Here is a 21,139-nt window from a genome sequence, read left to right on the forward strand (position 1 = left end):
CTGATTCTGAACTGTTGCAGTTGTGTTTTCATTCAGATGTGACAGGGATAAATGCTACAACAACATTTCAGTACAGAGTGATCCAGCTTGTGTTTACTCTCACCTGTTATTCTGGACTTGAAGTGGGCTCTCGTGGTGCTGGAGGGCAGCAGTCCTGCACGGCTTCCATGTGTCCCTGATTTAAAATTCCTCGCTGTGGTGAGTGGCTTGTTATCAGACGTTCTGTAGAGCTTCATGGTGACACATTCGTCCTATCCAGGTGTGTCAAAGCAGGGCCATGTTGAAAACGTGCAGGGCTGTGGCCCCTCAGGACCAGGAGTACCTCGATAATCCACAGTCTGGTTTTTCAGGAACGGTTATGGACTCTCCTGAAAACCAGTGATGCAGCCTGCAGAGAGAAATGTTAATGAAAATATGCCATATGCCATCTTAAGTTTTTTTTTTTTTTTTTTTAAAAAAGGTCCCAGCATGATAGCACATAAAAATGGAAATCTCAGACCTGAAGACTGACTTGTCTTTTCTTCAGTTGCCATCCACAACCGTTAATTTTGTTTCTCGTTTTGTCTTTTTCCCTGCAGATAACAACATGTGATTTCCCCTGACTGAGGACACAAAGGAAGACTTGTCACATCAGATCAGTCATTTCCTCACAATACATTTTTCCGTGCTGTCGCAGTAAAACACGCGTCTTACTAAAACCATCGATGCGTCGCGTTTTAGTGCACTCTGCTACCAGAGGCGTCTCTGGCGGAAAACCAGTGTTTCAGCATCGCAACAGGTTAAATGTCCCCCCGGGTGTAAAATAGAAGTCTACATGTGTACGAGTGCGTGTTTTTGACCAGCAGTGACCTCCTCCTCCTCCTCCTCCTGCCTCCTTCCATGGTGTGCTGGTTGAAGACTACCTCGTACCTCCCCCACCACCCCCACACACACACTCTGACAGACACTGTCAGAGTGTCCAGCCTTCCCTGGAGTCGCCGGTCCAGGTCGAGAGGAATGTTGAGTGTCTCTATAGCCCCCCCTCCCTGGAGATTAGGGCTCGCCATGCGTGCCCCCTCACTTCATTCCATTCCAAAGTGTGCCCCCTAAGAGCTGCTGCATTTTTATCTGAGCCCGGTGATTGTGACAGATTGGCCAAATGACACACATACACAGACACACGTTTGCGGACACAAAATGAGGCACAAACAAAGGGGAGGCAGCTCAGCCCAGGGAGGGACCGCCGGCCTGCGGCTATAAAGCCCTCCCAGGACGAGGCCAGAGTCCTGCCCCGATCTGGACGGTACCTTTCCTCCTTTCTTTCACTGTCGGGACAGGCAGCAGACCAAGCCTCCAACATGAACGACATCTACAAGGCGGCGGTACGTCCTGCTGTAGCTCACGAAGCTGAGAGTGTGTGGCTGGTTTCTGGATGTTGAACAAAACTCTGTGAGAACTAATCAGATTATTAACAAGATAATATAACGGTGTTCTCCCTTTTGCATGTAAGGTATGAGGAAACATCATCGGATTGTGTGGTTATCGCTGTGTTTAACGTCTATCTTCAGTTTCTGACATGTGACATGACTTGAACAGTTGACAAATCCGTCTTGATGCGGCTTGTACAGCACATCACTCCCATCACCAGCTGATGTCAGATGAGAATTAGCACCATATACGTCTCTGGATGTTGCCCCGCCGCCGGCCTATCAGAGGTGACAGGAGCCACTCACGAGGTCACCGGCGGGCCACAGCCCCGGTCCGCTCTCCGCCGCTTCATTCATTACTTCAAATGGAACGATCCCACTTCTGATGGCTAATTTTGGCCGGTCGCTCAGATGCTTGTGTGTCCGGTGCTCTGTGGTGCCAGAGAGGGGCTTCAGGTTTAGATAAACCCCCCGCGGCTGGATTCCAGCATTATCTGTGAGCCTGGGAGCCGTGCGGCTATCTGTCCAGCACCGCCAGGACAGGCAGCCGGCTGTCTCATCCATTCACATCCCCAGTCAGCGCCGCCGCCGAGTCAGTAAAAACACACAGGGGTGTATATTACATACGTTTGTTTAGATACTTTGTTTTTTTTTTCATACATCATCTCTAAAAAGGCATGGATGTGAGATTGTCTATATGTGTGTGTATGTTTAATTTATAGCGAACAACGAAAGATAACTCTTACATAAGCAGCTGTCTCCCTCTCTCATTCGTGGTAGCTTTTCCAGGATTACTGTTCCATTGTTGGTTCAGATCCACAGCTATGCTAATTTAAAGCGCTGTGTATTGTGTGCTTTATCTGTGGTTCCTGATCCTCCTGTCTGTTTATTTTTAACTCCTCCTCTCACTGGCTCTCACACATGATATATAGATTCTGCGTTTTGTCAGGGGTGGAACCATGTGTGGCACACTTTTATTGAGTGAAAAGTTAGCAAAACAGACAAAGATAATGTTGACCACATGCCGATTTCATTCTTCTTGAGGGAGAATGTCTTGATTTTTAAAAACTTAAGATTCTGTAAAATGTTTTTTTACCGTGGTTTAATGTGAAAATTTAATAACTGTTCTCTCTTTTTCTGTTTTTAAAGGTTGAGCAGCTGACAGATGAACAGAAAAATGGTGTGTAATCTACATGCAAGAAATTAAAAAAAAAAAAAATTTGTGATATTTCTCTGGTGTAGCAGGGTTGTTTTCTCGTGTACCGTTGCAGAGTTCAAAGCCGCCTTCGACATCTTCGTGCAAGATGCAGAAGACGGCTGCATCAGCACCAAGGAGCTGGGGAAGGTGATGAGGATGCTGGGTCAGAACCCCACACCAGAGGAGCTGCAGGAGATGATCGATGAGGTGGATGAAGACGGTAAATCAAAACACGACCTCGGCGCGGCGCATTAAACCCAGTGAATGGTCGTCGTTGACCTTTTCATTGCTCGCACGTCTATCACCACACAATAAAGAAAACCTCCTGAACCCGATGTCAAAAGAACTTAAAATAACAAGACGAGCTCGGCTGAATTCGTTGCCAAATGTTAGCATGTGGCGGTGATGGGGTGCGCTCTGTGTGCAGGGAGCGGCACGGTGGACTTCGACGAGTTCCTGGTCATGATGGTGAGATGCATGAAGGATGACAGCAAAGGCAAGTCAGAAGAGGAGCTGGCAGAGCTGTTCCGAATGTTTGACAAGTGAGTTTCATTTTTTTAAACGCTGCTGCTACTTCCCACCATTATCCCTCTTTTAAGAATTAATGCACCAGCGGCAGCTAACTGGCAGAATCTCAGAGGATGCTATCATCTGAGAAATTGCTGCAGTCTGGTGATCAAATTGCTTTTCGTCGCGTGGTTCCAGCAAAGTATGCTCAACGTGCGCAATTATGTGTACTGACAAAATGCCAAGCAGCTCTGCAGAGTACAGCATGTAGTTTGCTCCATAATCCTTTTTGACAGCTCAGAATATTTCAAACACCCACTCCATGTAAGCCAGACACCTCGTCTGAGCATCAAAGGACAGACTTTGCCGCACTTTTTTTTCCTCTCTCTCACGGTTAATGGTTCCTCGGTGCTTAAATTCTGGATACGATCAGTCACATGTCACCCAGGGAACCCGCCACCTACCCTGCTGCCTCCTCCGGGTTCGCAAGGCACCAATAATATACTTTACTGCTTTGCTCACGCAGAAACGCAGACGGTTACATTGACTTGGACGAGCTGAAAATGATGCTGGAATCTACAGGAGAGGCAATCACCGAGGATGACATTGAGGAACTGATGAAAGACGGGGACAAGAACAATGACGGCAAAATTGACTATGATGGTGAGAAGATTGACCTATTTTAAGCACGAGAGAGACGTGAAAATTGTTATGTAGGGGAAAAAATGGTTCTATAAGCGTCATTCATCGTTCAGTTTGCACAAATACTTTCCAGACAGGCCGCTCACTTTTTAACTTTTCAACAATTTGTTGGAGGCGCTGCCATTCACACACTGTGACTTCCTTCATTTCACAGAATTCTTGGAGTTCATGAAGGGAGTGGAGTAATCCCGAACAAGAGAAGATCCAGAGTGTTATTTTTGTATTTCTCTGAAGCTCCACGGCCATCTGGAAGACCACAAACCGAATTAGACAATCCGATGGAAAGAACCTGACAACTTTGCAAGATTTAATCAAATCCTTCGTCTGAATATTCCTGTGTTTTTCTGTCATCTCTTGCATTGTTGTAAATACAGTTTGTGAAAACGTTTGGTGCCCACCGATGCTGAATTTGTGTAAATGTATCAAATTTACTTCTATTTTATATAGAGGACAAATAGTATCCCACTCTTTGTTGGTTTCTGACTGAATCTTATCTCTGAAGTGCCACAGCCAGTTTACAAATCCTCTTACTGAGAGACTGATATTGTTTACCTGGGCAGGAAGTCTTTGTGTGCACGAGGTAGAACATATTTCTGAGTCAACATAGTTTTACACCGATTTCTGCTAGACTAATCATACTTTTGGGGCGATGTGCTGTCTGAATTTGTATTGATGTGCACTCTGTGTGCGTTTTCTGTTCCGTCTAAAGTTTCCTCAGGACTTTTTATTCCCCTGGCGTGTCCCTGGAATGTCTGCATGTCTCTGCAGGAACGGTCTGCTCGGAATGTGAGTTCAAGCAATAAACAAGATGCATTTGTCAGAGCAGTCGTTTCATCCGCCTCTCACTGTCAGTGATCCCGTTTGCAGTTCGATTACCGGATTCACTTTAGGAACGAGGTCGTCAGTCCTCCTGCCTTCAGCTCTGTTGGAGGGAGGCCGCACTGTTTCCATGTTCTCCCACGTGTGTCTGAGTGTTCTCTGGATATTCCAGTTCAGAAAATATGCAATTGAAGGTAATTGGTGACTCTAAGTTGCTCAGAGCTCGTCTCTCTCTCTCTCTCTCTCTCGGCTGGCCTGTTGAGGGTGTACCCTGCCCTCGGCCACGGTCAGCTGGTATCTTCTCCTGCCCCATTAGTTGGATGAAGCGCTGTAGAGGATGGATGGATGGACTTTAAGAACATAGCTTGCACCCTTCTTATTTGCCTTGCTTGATAAGTCCGACTGTGACGTAATTCCAGCCTGGAGTCAAGACACTTTCATAGCTGGTAAATAGTTTTAACAAACAACTATTATTCTACACACTCATTTTTTTTGCCTCTCCGCCCTTCACTGCTGTTCCACGAGCAAATGAAGAAGCAAAGCAGGCCTAAAATGTTGCTGTTTCCATGTCGAAACGAGACACGCTGGTCCGAAACCGAGCGGTCGACTCCAGATTTTTGACCCATCTGTGCAAATTGTATTCTATAGTGACTCCTATCTGTGGCATGTGGAGTATTTGAGTGGTTGTGGTGAAGGTATCTAGTTACACAGTCTATTGAGACACGAGCTATTTATGTCTAATCATGTTAGTGCCCATGTTAGGGGATCTGGATGGACTGGCAACAGTTGACAATCAGATACCTTTGTCCATATAAAGAATGCTGTTTGACTACAAAGAGACAACAGATCTATTGTTAATGCGGCTTTAATTCTGACATGAATCATATCCCACCGAAATACCCGGATTGTGAGAGCAGAGTGATTAATTCCACACCAGCAGGATTTTAAATTTAGATGAACTACTTTCAGCCTTTTTGTCGAAGGATAATAGATTTCAAACATCGCATTCACAGAAATTCTTCACTCCGCCCTCCAAAAAAAGAAGAAAGATAGAAAGAAAGAAAAAAACCCTCTCACAAACGTGTGTGGGTCTTTCAGTTCCACAGGAGACATGCAGTGAGCTCTGTGGCCACATGATGTCGCCAGGAAAACACACTCCTGTCTGTCTGCTTGACTCAGTGACTGCAAGCTGGAGATGAGAGTTTAAAGCAAGACTTTTTCCAAAGAAAGGTCACAATGATCAGCCAAAGAGAAGGCTTATATAGACGCAGTAAGGCCACAAACAAGACAGAAATACTGTATTATATATATTATGATTGGCTTCAATAACTAAGATTATGTTAAAAAAAAGAAAACAATTGAAATTATTGAATTACTTTAGTAGACACTAAGTAAAAGGTGTGGTTGTGTTTTATTCTGATATTTACTGTTAATTTAGCATTTTTACCACGTGGTTTGTGATCATTTCAAAACTGATCAATAATTTAAAGATGTGACGTGGGATCAGCTGTGGGGTCAGTGGCCTTCCCACCTCCCTCAGTGTCATTCTGCCTCCCTCGGAGTCCCTGTTAGCTCCTCTCTGTCCCTCTCTGAGACAGGCCTCAGCAGTCGTCGTCACATCTGACAGACAGATCTCCAGTCCGGCTGCAACGGCCGCTGCACAAAATACCACATCAACTATCAGAGATCGCAGGCTGCGAGAAGATGCCATGCTGAAATCTGAGGAGCCGCTTCTTTTAATCGCACAGATTGGACAGCTTCGCTATGCGAGTTATTTATACGCTGACGTCTGCAGCGTGGAACAGGATCAGTAGTGCTCGCTCCGCCATCAATGGGAGGCTGGGCAGCAGTGTGAATGAATCTGGGGTGTGGCGCACTCGCAGCCAGCAGGGTGGAGAAGTGATGCAGTTACATAAGACAGGCCTGATGACTCATGCCTGAGTTAATCACACACACACACAGACACACACACACACGCACACCTTTGGTGGTGTAAAAATCAAGGACAAGCCCCATCGCCACATTTTCCACAGCATCGTCCCCGTGTGACAGTGGACAGTGACAGTGGCTGAAACAGAGGGGATTTGCATAGGTAATGGAAAACTGTCAACATTATATAACTGACTTCATTCAGATTTATTGTACCAGCATGGAGAGGAAGTGGGTTATAGGGCTGTCAAGCAGGGCCTGACACACGCTGACGTACGGCTCTATATAGTGAAACACACTGCCCTACTCTGTTATTGATTTATAAATTAACTACTCAAATCATTAGATTATATAAGAGCTCAGATCCACCGTGAAATCTTCCCCAAACTGTGTTACGAAGCTGCACCAGCTCTCTAATATTTTATTTTTTTTAAAACAACTTTCCCTCCGGCACAGTATGATTTATAAATGTAGAAAATCCCTGGAAGAGTGAGGACTACCCCTGACAGGAAGGCGCTAACTGCCTGTACCATCTTCTTCCTCCCACACACACACACACACACACACACACACACACACACACACACACACACACACACACACACACACACACACACACACACACACACTCACCGACCTCGTTTGAAGCCAGCCGGCTTCTGGGTTGAGAGGATTCCTGTTTTTCTTGCTTCTTAACATCACATGTCCCTGAACGTTGCCCAATAGCAAATACAGCAATTCAAACTTCAGAAACTTCTCATCTCATCTCCCTACTCAGGTACTCATTTCTTGTGTTTAATGCTCTGTGGCATCACGTTTGTCTTGGAATGTTTGTAATTTTTCATCTTCTGCAAGCAGCGTTCACTCTTGTAGAATTAAACTGGACTCATAGATTCACCATAAACAGTACCTGCTGGTAATAAAAACATGAATTTTGGATGATTGTCTGTTTTAGGAGAGCAAACTGTAGGTTGTTTTTGTTCCCATAAATACACAATAAGGAAGTGGAACACTTTAAACAAAGAGAGAGTGGAAGGACTGCAAATCAAACTGGAACAGGCAGAATATTGTATCATGACGCTCCATCCCACTTCTGCTGCCGAGAACACTGAAGTACTGTTTCTGGACAGCCCCGGCGATAATGGCCCATAGAACTGCAAGACGGCAAGACAGAAAACTCGAATTCCACACTAACTATTCATTGATTCAGTTGAATAACAGCAATTGTTGTGTTTTAATGCACCACTGAGGGGGTTATCTATTTTTACCACTTTATAAATGGAAAGTTGGAGCTGTGCATATAAAACGGTGGAGGGACTATTCAGCGCAATATGTTTAAATGAAATCCAAAAAATATAAAATACTTCACAGATTAAAAAAGCTACAAAGAGGAGGACACTCAACAGAGAAAGATAGAGGATTAGAAATGTGTAGCGGTTAAATTTCATAGTACTTTACAGAAAGAACAGACAAGAAAACTTTCCATGACGATGAACAACAGAACTAAAACAGACGATGTTGTATTCGGCACTATATAAATAAAGCTGAATTGAACTGAATTGAAGAGAAGAACAATTTCATTGTGGTTTTCATTGTTGCCTCATACCAAGCTGCCGGGCATTTCTTTCTTTGTATGTTTTTTCAGTGCGGACTTTCTCTCCAATTTAAATACAACCGTATGTGGAAACTCTTCAATCTCATTTCTTTCTTTTTCAATTGGGAAATGAGGGACTGAGGGGCTTTTCTTAGGTTTGATTGATCATGACATGATTTATCTGTGAGGTTTAAATGCTGCATTTCCTGATGCTAGTAAATGTAAAACGTTATCAGAGGATCTTGAGAAAAACAAAAGAATAAATAAGAATGTAAAAAAGTATAAATAAAATGTAAAAGTTTATGCATTAACATAAAATAGATAAAAGATACAGGCAGTACAAATAAAACAAAGTTAAAGCAAACTAGAAAAGATTTTGAAAAAAAAACATGGGCGATATATAAGGAAGTAAAAACAGCTTTTACAGTAAAAAGCTCACACGATATCAAAGGGCAAAGTTGTTCCTCAGCCTCAGGGCGATGGCAGCTAAGGTGCGGCCTCCTGTCAGCTCCGCAATATTAGGAAACTGTATTTCACACATCAGAGCCAGTCGATGAATGAAAACAAACAGTTTCACCTGCTGTACAAGTTGTTGCTGTAAATGTGTCTGACTGTCTCTTCCTTAGTGTATTTCTTTATTAAGCTGATGAAATGTTCATACTGTTAATCCGAAAAGTTACACATAAACATAAAGCTCTCATAAAGATCTCAGAGCGTTAACTATTCATGGCAATAGTAGACCATTTGACTACTTGCATAATACTTATAGAGAATAAAAACACATAATTAATTTGTTTTTAAGTGGCTCTGGGAGATTCCTGCTCGCTGTACAGCCATGCCATCACCGCTTCAACTCCCTCTGACGTAGAAACATCCCCAAACACAAGAATACCTCCTGGCTCACTCATCGTTTCATGCCTGTGAGCAACATATGGCCTTGTGTGAACAGCATACCGGCAGAACGGTTCCCGGCACGGCCTCCCTCCTCCGCAGTTCCCGACGGGGAACACATGATCGACGGATGACTCTTCCTCTGCGTCGGGTCAAACGGGACACGGGGAAGACTTCCTCTTCATTCACTTCGCCGCAGATTAAACTGCAGACAACTCTCACTTTGTTCTGGTGCTTGGTGGAGAGCAGGCTACTGTACATCACCGGATGGTGGAATTGGCCTTGAAAGCGGAGACTTCTGGTATTAACAGATGGCTGCCGCAGTCTGCCACTAGGATTCCATGTGGCTCTGCTTTACACATGACCCAGTATTGTCTTTGCCAAAACTCACACTTTGCTTCCTCCTCGGGGGAAACATACACGTCTTTCAGAAAAGATTGATGTTTCACAAGACTGACTTAGCAAGGGGTTATGAGGGATGTTTTGAAACGATAGTATATCTGCCGGAGCTTCCCAGTGAGATATGAAACCTACTTCCTGCTAGAAAGTCGAACTCATAACCGCAGATATCTGCAGTGGCGACGACACAGTGCGGGTAGAGTGAATTTCAAGTGTTTTTTTTTTTTTGTTGATGGGCTGCAAAAACTTAATTTTATAATGTTGTGAAGCACAGCACCGTTTGGTGTTGCTCCGCCTTCGGGTTGCTCCTTCCTCTCTGCGCTCATGAGAACTGGACTGACTTTGTATCAACACTCATTCCTTCATAAATCTGGGGAAGTACGGAGCGTTTCCAATGGCCTCAGCGTGATTCAAGGGGTATGAGAAACTGTTGGTGGCAATCCCCCAAAAGCTAGAGATGAAATTACATTCCTATACAGTTACACATGGCACCATCAGTCCGTGCAGTCATGGGTATTTCCATTTTCCAGGAAAGCTGTGAGCAGACCAACAATAATTCACAATGTTCATGTTCATATGACTGATGGTGTGATTCAACGTTTAATGTCATTTTCAACAAAAACTAGAGTAAGTGACTCTACCCGGCACTAAATTAATCAATTACTGATTAAAACATGTTCTCTCTACTGTTTTTTTGTCTGCTTCTTCCACAACTCTGAAAAAATATGTGAGAATTTAATCGGTGACTCTAAAATAAGTGTAAATATGAGTGTGTGCAGTTGTCTGCTGTCAACAGGATGGGAGAAAAGTATAAAAGAAAAAGAAAGTATAAAGACACAGAACAGCTTATTTGTGTGATATGACTGATGTAAATATCATATTTGGATTAAACCCCCCAAAAGCTTTATCTAAATGTGAAAACGCACCTCTGCATTCGCCCCCTCTGCCTTTCTAGGGCACAGCAATGCTCAGCTGTCATGATGTCAGCGGCAGCGTTCGGCCAAATGCTGAGATTAGGATTATTGTCCCTGGCCCCGAACATCTGCTGTACACAAACAAAGTGAGACCACAGGGAGTAAAAAAAAAAAAAAAAAAAAAAAAAAAAGAAAGAAAGAAAAAAATCCCTGCTGTAAAGATGGCAGTCATTCAGATGAGAATGGCTTTTACAGCAGGACGGCCAAACATTAATAGGATAATAGTGACCTTTCCAGAAACCCAGAAGCTGTCAAAAGTAATATTTTATGGAAATAGTGGAGTGAATTGATCCTATAGAGTCGCAGTGAGTGAGGGCAGATGGAATAAATGAGCTATTCCTGTTGTTGTGCATCAGAAGCAGAAGCAGCTGTGAAATTATTGTCAGTCATGCAGTATGTTAAGTATGCTCCTATAACCACAGCAGGTGTGAACCAGCTCTGACTGGCTTCTGCTCAGCGCTCGCACACACACACACACACACACACACACATACACACACTCACACACCTAACACCTCCACTCCCACCCTGACCGAGCTAAAACCCAGTCTTTTGCACATCTGCTTCCCCAGCAGCGGCTGCTGAGTAAGCACTACGTTAGCCTCTGCTTCCCTTCATAACAGGACAAAAATACTGCACTTATCTGTCACACAAAATATATTGTGACAGCTAAAAAGAAAAAACAAAAGCAAGGAAAAGATCACCCACAGTGAGACATCCTTTTCCTCTTTAAAAAAAAAAAGAAAAAACATAAAACACCTTTGATGAGGAAATTTATGATTTTCTTCATCAAAGGACCGGTTTTAAAAGTTATGTTGCTCTTCCCGGTAAGGTGAGCGTGAGCAGGCGTGAGATTCTGACTGATTTTCTGGAGGATCTTTGCAGCGGGAGGAAACAAAGGCAGCTCAGACCTCACACCTTGCTTTGAAGCTGGCAGTGGAACACAACATGACTTGTAATCACGGAATGCAAAAGACTATTTTTAACTCTCGGCTGAGAATATTCAGCACACAATAATAATAATAATAATAATATCCCAAAAAGCGCTTGAAGGATAGTTGTTCAGGAATCCCACAAAATAATCATATCTTTCCATGACTTATGTGTTTAAGAAGCTGTTCCACCATACATAACAATGAAAACTGCCACGTGATGGTTTGTATAAATAATTATTCACTGAACTCGAACAGCAGTGCAGATCTACTGTAACTGTGCAGTGCCAGTCGCAGATAAGCCCGTTGTGATTAATGGCGCTCACTCCATCATCCTGCAGGCACAACGCTGCTATCTTTCATGCGTTGCAGCCACCGATTGCCTTTGTCTTATCGTGGGTGTCTTTTCAGACCTAATCATAGGTTTACCCTGCAGGTATGTGGCCTGCCAGGTTCAGTCATGCTGGAAAACCCATCATTCAACAGCTTTTATTATCACAACTGCAAGGTGTTGCTAGGCAAGTCCCTACACGCACCGCACTGCTGCTCTGAGAGGTTGAAGGTTGAAGTTTTATTTTTTTTTTCCTTTCAGCCTCAAAGCTGGAGCAACAACGGCTTTAATTCAGTGTTAAAGTCAATCAATCCCGCAGATTGACAGTTATTGGAGCACGAACTGCTACGCAGATCAACTGCAGAACATCGCCCCCACCATTTTTTTTTTTTTCTGGGTTTTTCAGGGAAAGCTTGGCTTCCTTTCATGAGATAATTTGTTCTGCGGAGGGAATCCACTGCATCATCTTTCTGTCATCTGGCGAGGAACATATAAATAAATCTCCCTGACAAGGTAGAAACTACACCAAACCCACTGAGTTCTCAGGGAGCTGGAATAAAACACCAAGCTGAGAAAACACAGAGAGCTGGAGTTGAACCTGGCTGCCCCGCATTGAAAGGTGTTGCTATTGGCTCGACGCACATGTGAGGGGGGGAAGTGTCAGAAAAAAACCACGAGACGACTCCTTCAAAGCACTTCTTCTGAAGGGACGAGCAAAAGTTATCATTTGAAGATGAATCAGAGAACTGAATGAACTCGACAGAGGTGGCATGGTGCTGCAGCGATCAGCTCTCATGCCTCACAGCAAGAGGACCAGAGTTCGACTGTGTGCTCTGTGCAGGATTTATTTATTTTTAATGGGTACCAGCTTCTTCGCAGCTTTACAAGATGTAAGAATAAGAGAGAGTAGAGGATCCAACAGAAGATTAAGATCCAGAACGAGCTGCAGTGAAACAGAAGAGAAAGTGCTCGTGGCAAAACTGCATTAACTTTAAAGCGACACCACGAAGGTGACTTTGTGAAAAGTTACAAGGTAAAGGCTACAGAAACCAGGATTTCTGAGAAGACAAAGATATCTGCTTCATTAGTTTGGAGAAAAAAAATAATACAATGCAATTATGGATTTTTGTAAAAGTTAAATGTTCCCTTATTCACACTCGAACTGTAGAAAACAAATCTTTATAACTATTATTTGAGCCTGTTCTGACCCAATAAGGGTTTCACTCCTGACAATGTGTGTAATAAAGTTACAGGAACATTTTTTAAATTGAGTGAAGCAAAATTACAACAGAGCTAAATTTCCTCTATCAATGGCTTCATGCTGTGAACATGTTATGAAACTCTCCTTTTCTTATTTTTTAAAGAACTAAATGAATTTACAGGATATTGCGTCCCTGACTGACATTAAAACGGCAATAAAGAAAAAAGATAGGCACTTATCCACACAGAAACCTGTTTGCAGAGCGATTGTGTAACACGTGTTATTAGATTTTAGATCTCCTCGAGGTGCAGAGCAGAGCTGTCGGAAGTCTCGCATGTGTGGCGGAGTACATGCTGTGTCATCTTCCTCTTCCTCTGAGCGCCGTGTGAGTGACTGCTGGTGGGTGTGCCCGCGCTGCGGTATTGACAGATCTGGCCCTGTCACTTGTCTTTTGTGTCAGAAAGCCTGTGGGAGATAGGAAGTCAGGCATCAGAGTGGACAGAAAACAGACATCTGGCCACGCCCACGGCCTCGGGGCGAAGGCGGCCCAGAACGACGACTTTCAGCGCTGTGAGAAAGTCTAGATCCTGACTCAACCGCGTAGCCACTTTTGTTTTCGTCCGACGACAAAAAAAATCCAAACAAAGACAAACACACGATGCTCAAGTAAAAATATACAATATATTTGTTGTATAAACTTGTACAGAATGTCTTGGACATTGAGCTTTACATACACTTTACATAAGGGTCCAAATAGGGTCACTTTCATGTCCTTCGTGATTTTCAGAAAATGTCCCCCATAGCAACCACATCTTATGTACATCTTTATAAACATCCCAAACAAAGCAGCCCTTGGGTGCACTTTAAGAGGCCATGATGAGATACAGATGCCTTGTATAAAAATCCCTGAAAGTGTCTCTCTGTGAGGTAAGAACACATTAGTCACACTAACTTCCTTTCATCTCCTCTCATACATCAAATTCACTCGTTTGTTCTGAGATGAGACTGGCAATAGAGAACAGCTAATTACACATCACGGTTCCAGTAACATGACAGAAGTGCCACAGAAGGAGTAGCTGCAGACTGAAGACTGACGGAGTAAAAAAAAAATTAAAATAATAATAATAATAAGGTGGACAATCCACTGTGACCGAAGCCGGTCCTGTACGTTACACCGACAGGAGCTTCAGCTCCATGTTGAGATACAGTCAAGGCCTCGCAAGAACAATAACAACAGGCAACATGAACCAAAGGTTACAAAACCACATCCTCGGTAGAACGTAACCACATAGCAGTGACGCAGCTATCAGCAACACAATACACACTCCGTGAAGACATACATTGAAGCTTTGATATTTTGCAGGAAAACATCACAGCTAAAATATATATATATATATATGGTGTATTGTCCACTTGATGTTGTTTTTATTAGATACACTGACCCGATGTGAAAGCACAACAAAAGTCCCTTTATGCGTCTGGTCATTTTTCACTGTCGGTTTGCCGTAGTAGCTTATTTCCCTCGGCTAAGAGTGCCAACAAAACATTTCGGATTGGTCCCCAGAACACATTCTGATTGGCCACAGGCTCGTTTCAGACCATCAAGGCAACGCTCACAAACCGGTACAAAAAATTAAAACGTCCGTTCTACAGCTGGTGAAGAGCAAGTAACAGTCAAACGACGGGTTTAATAGAAAAGTTATGAAATGTTCAGTTATCGTGGCTGTACATGAGCACTGGTTAATGCCATGTGTGGCTGGATAGCGAAACGCGTGGCGTGTTAGACGTTAAGGCATCGCCAAGCGATCTGGCAGTTCTCTGCAGACGGCTGCTGTTCCTTTGGGTGCAGAATACTGTAACCGACTCGCCGCTTGTGTCGGCTCGTCAGACGCCCGACAGGTTCAGGGGGAAAAAAAAAAAAAAAACCTCAGAGACAAAAGGGAAAGCTGTCCAACGGACCCTCATGTGGACTCCAGCGTGTCCAGCTGAAAGACGTTGTGATTGGTTGGCGTGGTGAAGAAGAGCTGCTCCTCGCTGGTCGAGCGGTTGTCACAGGGACTGTGCAGCCCCAGAGTCCTCTCGAAGTCCAGGAGCTGGCCCATGAAGTTGAAGTTGGGTGAAATGTTGGACTTCTTCCTCTTGACGAAGTCGTAGGCGTCGTTCAGGGAGAGGTTGAGCCTCTGCATCAGGTAGGCCACGGTGACGGTGACGGAGCGGCTGATGCCGGCCAGGCAGTGGACCAGGATGCCGCACTGCTTCGATCGGGCCTCGTCTGTAAGCGGGGGGGGGGGGGGGGGGGGGGGGGATGAAAAAGTCAACTCAATACAACAACATCACCGTCACTCACTTCAATCAGCGCCAGTGAATAGAAATCTAATGTTTATGAAGGCTGGAATGAATGAATGCTTCAATAAATACAAAGAATTCATTATAATAACATCTCATCCGTCCGACAGTAACAGTGCTCTTTCTCTTGGTCTTAATTTACACCAGTTCACATGTCTGCAGTTCTGAATCAGTGGTTTGTTAACTTTTCCACACATTGTTGGGCACTTTTCTTGATTTCTGTGTTCCTGGGTTCTCCTCTGTGGCCAGAAAAATGGAAATAATCCTTAATTTCATTCAAAGACTTTTAAAAAATTATTTCGCTGAACTTTTTTTTTCTTCAATTAACTCTATGATTTTGAATTTTCATGATCACACAGTGCATGGAAAGAGAATTCACAGCAATATTTAAATCACAATAACAAATTTACAATAGATTGTGCAGCACTAATGTTTACTCCTACATTATTAATGACATCTGCAGATTATTTCCCCATAATCATTCTTATTGCTTGTCATAATAGTACTTATTCTTATTCTGTATGTTTTCTGCTTTATTATGCTGAAACAACACCAGAAATTCCCACATTGAGATCATTAAAGTGAATCTATTCATCAAACATCTTTAACCAACGTTCAACTTTTTATTTCTGAGTGATTCGCATTCCTAGTTGACAGAAGAACCCCAGATGTCACGTCTTCAAGTTCAGTTCTGCTTTTAACAATCCATTCAAGCGAGTCGACATCCCACTGAACCCTCTGCTCCTGACAGATGTTAACAAACAACTGTCAGCCACACGGCTCCACGCAGAACTCGCCAGGGCCGGAATCAAACGCGATCCCAGAGAGGATACAAGTCTTCCTTCCTCATTCTGACTCCCAGCCTCTTTAGAAACCAGTTCGCCGTAACGCAGCATCTCGCACCCGCCATGAATAAACAAGGGGGACAGGGGGGTGGGGGGAGCTGTGGCTTCAGGTGCAGTCGTGGTGAGAACGCACCAAATCAAAAGCTAAAACTGAAAAACAGAGGGTGTTCTCGGCGCTGCCGAGAACAAAGAGAAAGATGTGCTCACTTTCAAGGTTGTTGTGGTGTGGCGCTCATGAAAGCAGTGCGGTGTATTTAGTCTCCAACTACTGACAGCAACCTCCCGACAAACGCCCACGCAACCCCGTGCACCAGCCTATTGATCATCTCCAATCAAACTAATGCTGAAAATAGTTCATTCAATAAGCCAGTCCACACAAACAAAGCCGGCGCTTGACTTACCGATAAATGATATTGCCTCTGGGAAGAACTGCGATAGATTCTGACTCCAGTGGTCCGAAATTGGTATCTGCTTGTACCTGAAGTGCCCGTCGTGCTCGAACATGTTGGGGAGGTTGGGCGTGACGTTCAGGATGTACTTGATGTTGTACTGGCCCAGCACATCCAGGTTGGTGGAGTCTTTGGCGCAGCCGAGGTAAAGGTACGGAAGGATCTGGACGGGGAAGGCGGGCTGATTGCTGGGGATGGGGCTCTCCTCCGACTCCGTGGCGCTGCCGGGCTCTCGGTCCGACTCGCCGTCGGAACAATCTGAGCTGATCCGGAGATTCCCGAAGCCCAGGACCGACGTCGGGGGAGAGGAGCTGGGACAGGAGCTGTCCAGGAGGGTTTCACAGTGCTCGGGGTACTCCGTGTGGAACTTCACAAACCCACCTGGATGACAGCCAAGGCACAACTGAGTCACATTCACACCTTCAGGTTGTTTTTCAGAACATAACATTCATAATTTCAGTCATATCTCCAATGGAAAACACTGTGTGGGGTGATAAAGCTGGACTGTAAAGACCCCCTCCCTCCTCCTCCTCCTCCTCCTCCTCCTCTTTCTCCTCCTCCTCCTCCATTCATGAAATGCATGCCTGTTCCTGCTGGAGCAAAACACGGTGCAGCCATTTTGGAATTTTAATTGAGAAACTCAGAAGTAAGTGACACACAAACTTTTTGAGCGGCGTTCAAACCCGCAAAACCCACAATGGACAGGAAGCGCGTCAGAGCGCAGGAAGCCTCCGCGTTTCTTCAGCACAATAACAACAAAAAGACACCTTTACACTTTTGGTTTCACACTTAAAAGTTGTGTGGGAGTGCGGAAACGTGCTGTCAAATTTAACCGATTCATTTAACCGATTCATACAGACTATTTTCTATAAAAAATAAAATGTTTTAAAGGAGGTGAATTCTCAGATGATTAGAATAAACTGCGCGCAAAAAGTAGTTTAACTCCAAACGTGCCAGAGGTGGCACCAGGTGTTCCCAACAGTTGATAACCCCTTAAACAATTTACCCAGACAAGAAAGCGGAGCATTTACCTTCCAGGTAAAAGGCCTTGCAGCCGTCCTCCCAGAGTTTTTGGAGAAGTAAACCCAGGACGGAGGCGGGCGCGCCGCTGTCCTGCCAGTCCACCGTGCACTCGTCGTACAGGACCACCGTGTCCGTCTTGCACCTCCGGACGAACTTCTCCTTGTCCTCGTGGTTGGGGATGATGGTCCGGATGGGTATGTTGCCCTTCTTGAACCTGCGGAGCATGAGCCCCGGGATGGCCAGGTTGATGGCGGTCTCGATGTGGGACGACTCGTAGAGCTCGTGCGGACGGCAGTCCAGCAGGAGCAGAGAAGTGCCTCCTCCGGACTCCAACTCCACTTGCAGCCATTCCACGCTTTTGCTCGGCGTCACATCAGACATATCGGACTCGATAGCATACTACAGGCGCGCGCGAACACTGACTGCACGGTCCATCGTGAGGCGACGAGCTACATTTCAGAGAAGGAAGGAAGGGAAGAAGCAGGAGCTCGAGCCTCAGACGTTGCCCCGCCAGTGCATGGCGCTTCTGCCCGAGCGAAGAGATTTCCCCTTTTTCCTCCTCTCTACTTCCATCAGTCAGCGAGAGAGCTGCCCCGCCGAAGAAGAGACTTAACGCAGACCTATTTACTCTCAGATTCGCCGGATACGCGCTTAAACTGGGAGTCAATAAGCCGCTGATCAACTTCAGCAGCTCCACATCGTACCAGGGTCCTCCATGCGCATTCTCCTTTTGCCATTCCGATGCATGGGAGTTTTTTTTTTTTTTTTTTACTTGACAGCAGAGCAACTCAAGAGGGAGGAGTTTGATCTGAGCAATTTAAAGTCATAGCAGAGATGTCACTGAAAGTTTGACCTCTAAAACCAGGGGTGCGCATTTATTTCTCCACCTGAAAATAGACAGATAAATAAATAAATAAGTAAATAAATAAATAAATAAATAAATAAATTCTGTGAGTTGGCTTGAAAACCTCACGTTCATGCTCTGGGAAAAGTTTTGATTCTTTTCTGTCTGATAATCTTTCAACAGGGTAAAAGTACACCCACATGCATGAATCTAATATTTTAGGTAAAAAAAAAGGTTCCTCCTTCAAATTATAATAAAATCTCTAATTTTGCATGTATCATGTACACTTTTTTTTTTTTTTTGCTTTCATTTTCAGCCATGGACACCCAGACAATCCTGCATGAACGGCCTTGGTCTAAATAACTAACCCGAACCCCATCCTTAACATTTAAAGACTTTGTATATTTTGAGTGTACTTCACTCATTTTGAGCATTTTCACCAATACAGCGGTCTCATGACCCTTTAATTACAGTCACATATTTATATTCATATTCATGCAAACACCAATAGCAGCGGCAGCAGCAGGTGCTCGATGCCTTTGTGAGAAAACTCAGGTTCAGGTCACCTGCAAAAGACTTTGTGCAACTTTTATATCAGAATAAATAGCAAGTGTATTACACTTATACAGCCTTTTTTTAAACTTTACATATAAGTCAGATTTATCCATTCTTATGCATGCATGGACATATGCCTAGAATCAGGTATTGCATCTTCAACACCAGAGTGACGTAAGGTGTGTGTGTGTGTGTCAGAAAGCCTATCTCCACCAACATCTACCCCACCAGCCACAATTCAGAATTCTAAGAATCTTTCATTGAGACTTTGTGATCGACTTTAACATGTTTCCTCTCACAGTCCCAGAACATGAACTTAAAGTTATTGTCTTTAAATGGTCTGTTTCTGTGAATATGTGTGGATGCCTGTTGCTCTGGTTGCCGTGAGGTGGAGCACTGACCTGTCCTGCTCATTTCCCACTGTCAGTCATTCTTGTGCTAATAATATACAGTAAATAATGCATTTGTAAAACTGTTGGTAAACACTCATTCTGTTTATGAACAGAATTATTAACAATTATATTAAAATTCATGTAATAATTGCCCAAGAAAGCAACTTATTAATCAGACTTGAAGATGAAATAAAAACACTGAAGAACATTCATGGGAAGTGAAAAGTCATACAACTATTATTTGTATAATTCTCATAATCATGTAAGATTATTCCAAAATTGTTAGAAATTTCTCCCTTCTTTAAAACACATACTCTCTTTACTGCTTTTCTCAACGAGTATGGGCTTCATCACTATAGTTTAAAATAACGCCACCTGCTACCTTTGAACGTGTGTTTGTGGAAAAACCCTGGTGCACGTCTTGGTCCATCAAACAAGATCACATATGTAATATATTTACTCGAAAACCACAAACATGCACACCGAAGCACAGATGAACTGAATCCAGATGATGGAAACCACTCTCTTCCTTCTTTCACTTGCTGCAAAATACTTCACTGCGGAAGTATGCTATCTTTGATCATGATAAGGTTCTTAATCAGATTTGACACACCCCTGAAACTGCTCTCTTCCTCAATTTTCATTTTATTTCTGTGGTGAAGTGTAAAAACAAGCCCTCCAACCCTCTGCGTTTCCTCCACAACTCTCCTGCATGGTGGCTGCACAAGGAAATTGAGTGTCTTTTCTTAGAATGTGAAAACAGCATTCCCATAGTATGTTACTGATGTGTGTAATAATCCGGAGGAATGGTGAATAAAGGGAAATGAGAGAGAGAGAGAGATGGAGAGCGAGAGGGAGAGAGTGAGAGAGAGAGAGATGCGTGCAGTGGGAATCCAGCCATGCAGCTCATCTGTCTGCACACGTGAGTGGGGGAGACACAGATGTGCAGGGCATCGGGATTAACACAGAATGAGGAATGGAGCTAAACCTGTGTACACACACATACACACACACACACACACACACACACACACACACACACACACACACACACACACACACACACACACACACACATACACACACACACACACACACACACACACACACACACACACACACACACACACACACACACACGCTTGCAGCTATAAACTGATCAGCCCCGTATCATTGCCACACTACTCTGCACCACCATTTCAGTACCTGCCTGCAAAAGAAACTTGCACATGGTTTCAGGAGAGAGAAAAAACAGGACAAAAGAGATGCACACATGTGCACACGCTGTGGCCCCTCACATGGTCACACATAAGCTGCTTCATTTAATTCTCCTCCAGAGGGTGAAGAAGTGAATTTATCTGCCATCAAACTCTTTGTATTAAGGAATTAACGCGGCTGCATTTGCAAACGACAGGTGGGTAATGTATGATAATGAGGTAAAACAATGCAGAAAGGAGCAAATACTGCCAAATAACACAACAGCCTGTCATGCATCTTAATGAATTTACAGCAGGGTTTTATTTATTCATGAAAAGAAGCTTGTTTCAATTTCAAAATGACACTGAGGTCTATAAAATAAATCAAAATAAATGTAAAAATAGCTAAAAATCAATAAAATACAAGCCTAAATGACAATAAAGAATTGTGTTTGGATGTAGCCAGCCTTGCATGATAGCATCCATCACCTCACTGCTCCACTTCCACAAACACTTGGGTTACATAATAATGTGCTCCAAACGTGAGCTCATCTCTCCCAGAGCAAAGAGAGGAAGCGGCTTTGATTTGCACAGTCCCAGGTTTTT

At 43.9% G+C, this 21,139-nt stretch overlaps 2 protein-coding genes across 4 annotated transcripts; one reads left to right on the forward strand and one right to left on the reverse strand.

Annotated features, from left to right (window-relative positions):
* Window positions 1-1,021: 1,021 nt before the first annotated feature.
* Window positions 1,022-19,140, forward strand: tnnc1a (troponin C type 1a (slow)). Of its 3 annotated transcripts, XR_003933684.1 has the most exons (8): window positions 1,338-1,361; window positions 2,556-2,586; window positions 2,678-2,824; window positions 3,032-3,146; window positions 3,638-3,774; window positions 3,968-4,376; window positions 8,868-8,870; window positions 19,125-19,140. XR_003933684.1 is itself a non-coding variant. In XM_030118207.1 (6 exons), exons 1-6 carry the CDS (start codon window positions 1,338-1,340, stop codon window positions 3,997-3,999), a joined length of 486 nt encoding a protein of 161 aa, XP_029974067.1. In that variant the 5' UTR covers window positions 1,022-1,337; the 3' UTR covers window positions 4,000-4,654. The 3 variants fall into 3 exon arrangements, 1 of the variants encoding a protein (XP_029974067.1); XR_003933683.1 differs by lacking the exons at window positions 8,868-8,870; window positions 19,125-19,140 and adding an exon at window positions 16,236-16,240; XM_030118207.1 differs by lacking the exons at window positions 8,868-8,870; window positions 19,125-19,140 and having other exon boundaries at window positions 1,022-1,361; window positions 3,968-4,654.
* LOC115407740 (dual specificity protein phosphatase 7-like) lies at window positions 14,480-18,287 on the reverse strand. The gene is made up of 3 exons (XM_030118206.1): window positions 17,555-18,287; window positions 16,476-16,904; window positions 14,480-15,155 (listed from the first exon to the last, which is right to left on the reverse strand). The coding sequence occupies exons 1-3, from the start codon at window positions 17,925-17,927 to the stop codon at window positions 14,845-14,847; spliced, it is 1,113 nt and encodes a 370-aa protein (XP_029974066.1). The 5' UTR covers window positions 17,928-18,287; the 3' UTR covers window positions 14,480-14,844.
* Window positions 19,141-21,139: the final 1,999 nt, after the last annotated feature.

The sequence above is a fragment of the Salarias fasciatus genome, chromosome 20, assembly GCF_902148845.1.
Source record: "Salarias fasciatus chromosome 20, fSalaFa1.1, whole genome shotgun sequence".
NCBI classification, from domain to species: Eukaryota; Metazoa; Chordata; class Actinopteri; order Blenniiformes; family Blenniidae; genus Salarias; species Salarias fasciatus.

What these genes read in the sequence shown, in the direction of transcription:
- tnnc1a (XM_030118207.1), top strand. Translation starts at nt 1,338, where the DNA reads ATGAACGACATCTACAAGGCGGCG. An exon ending in ACGACATCTACAAGGCGGCG is followed by an intron (nt 1,362 to 2,555) that starts GTACGTCCTGCT and finishes CTGTTTTTAAAG; the next exon opens with GTTGAGCAGCTGACAGATGA. An exon ending in CGGCAAAATTGACTATGATG is followed by an intron (nt 3,775 to 3,967) that starts GTGAGAAGATTG and finishes TTCATTTCACAG; the next exon opens with AATTCTTGGAGTTCATGAAG.
- LOC115407740 (XM_030118206.1), bottom strand. Translation starts at nt 17,927, where the DNA reads ATGTCTGATGTGACGCCGAGCAAAAGCGTGGAATGGCTGCAAGTGGAG. An exon ending in CAAGGCCTTTTACCTGGAAG is followed by an intron (nt 16,905 to 17,554) that starts GTAAATGCTCCG and finishes GCTGTCATCCAG; the next exon opens with GTGGGTTTGTGAAGTTCCAC. An exon ending in AGAGGCAATATCATTTATCG is followed by an intron (nt 15,156 to 16,475) that starts GTAAGTCAAGCG and finishes CCCCGCTTACAG; the next exon opens with ACGAGGCCCGATCGAAGCAG.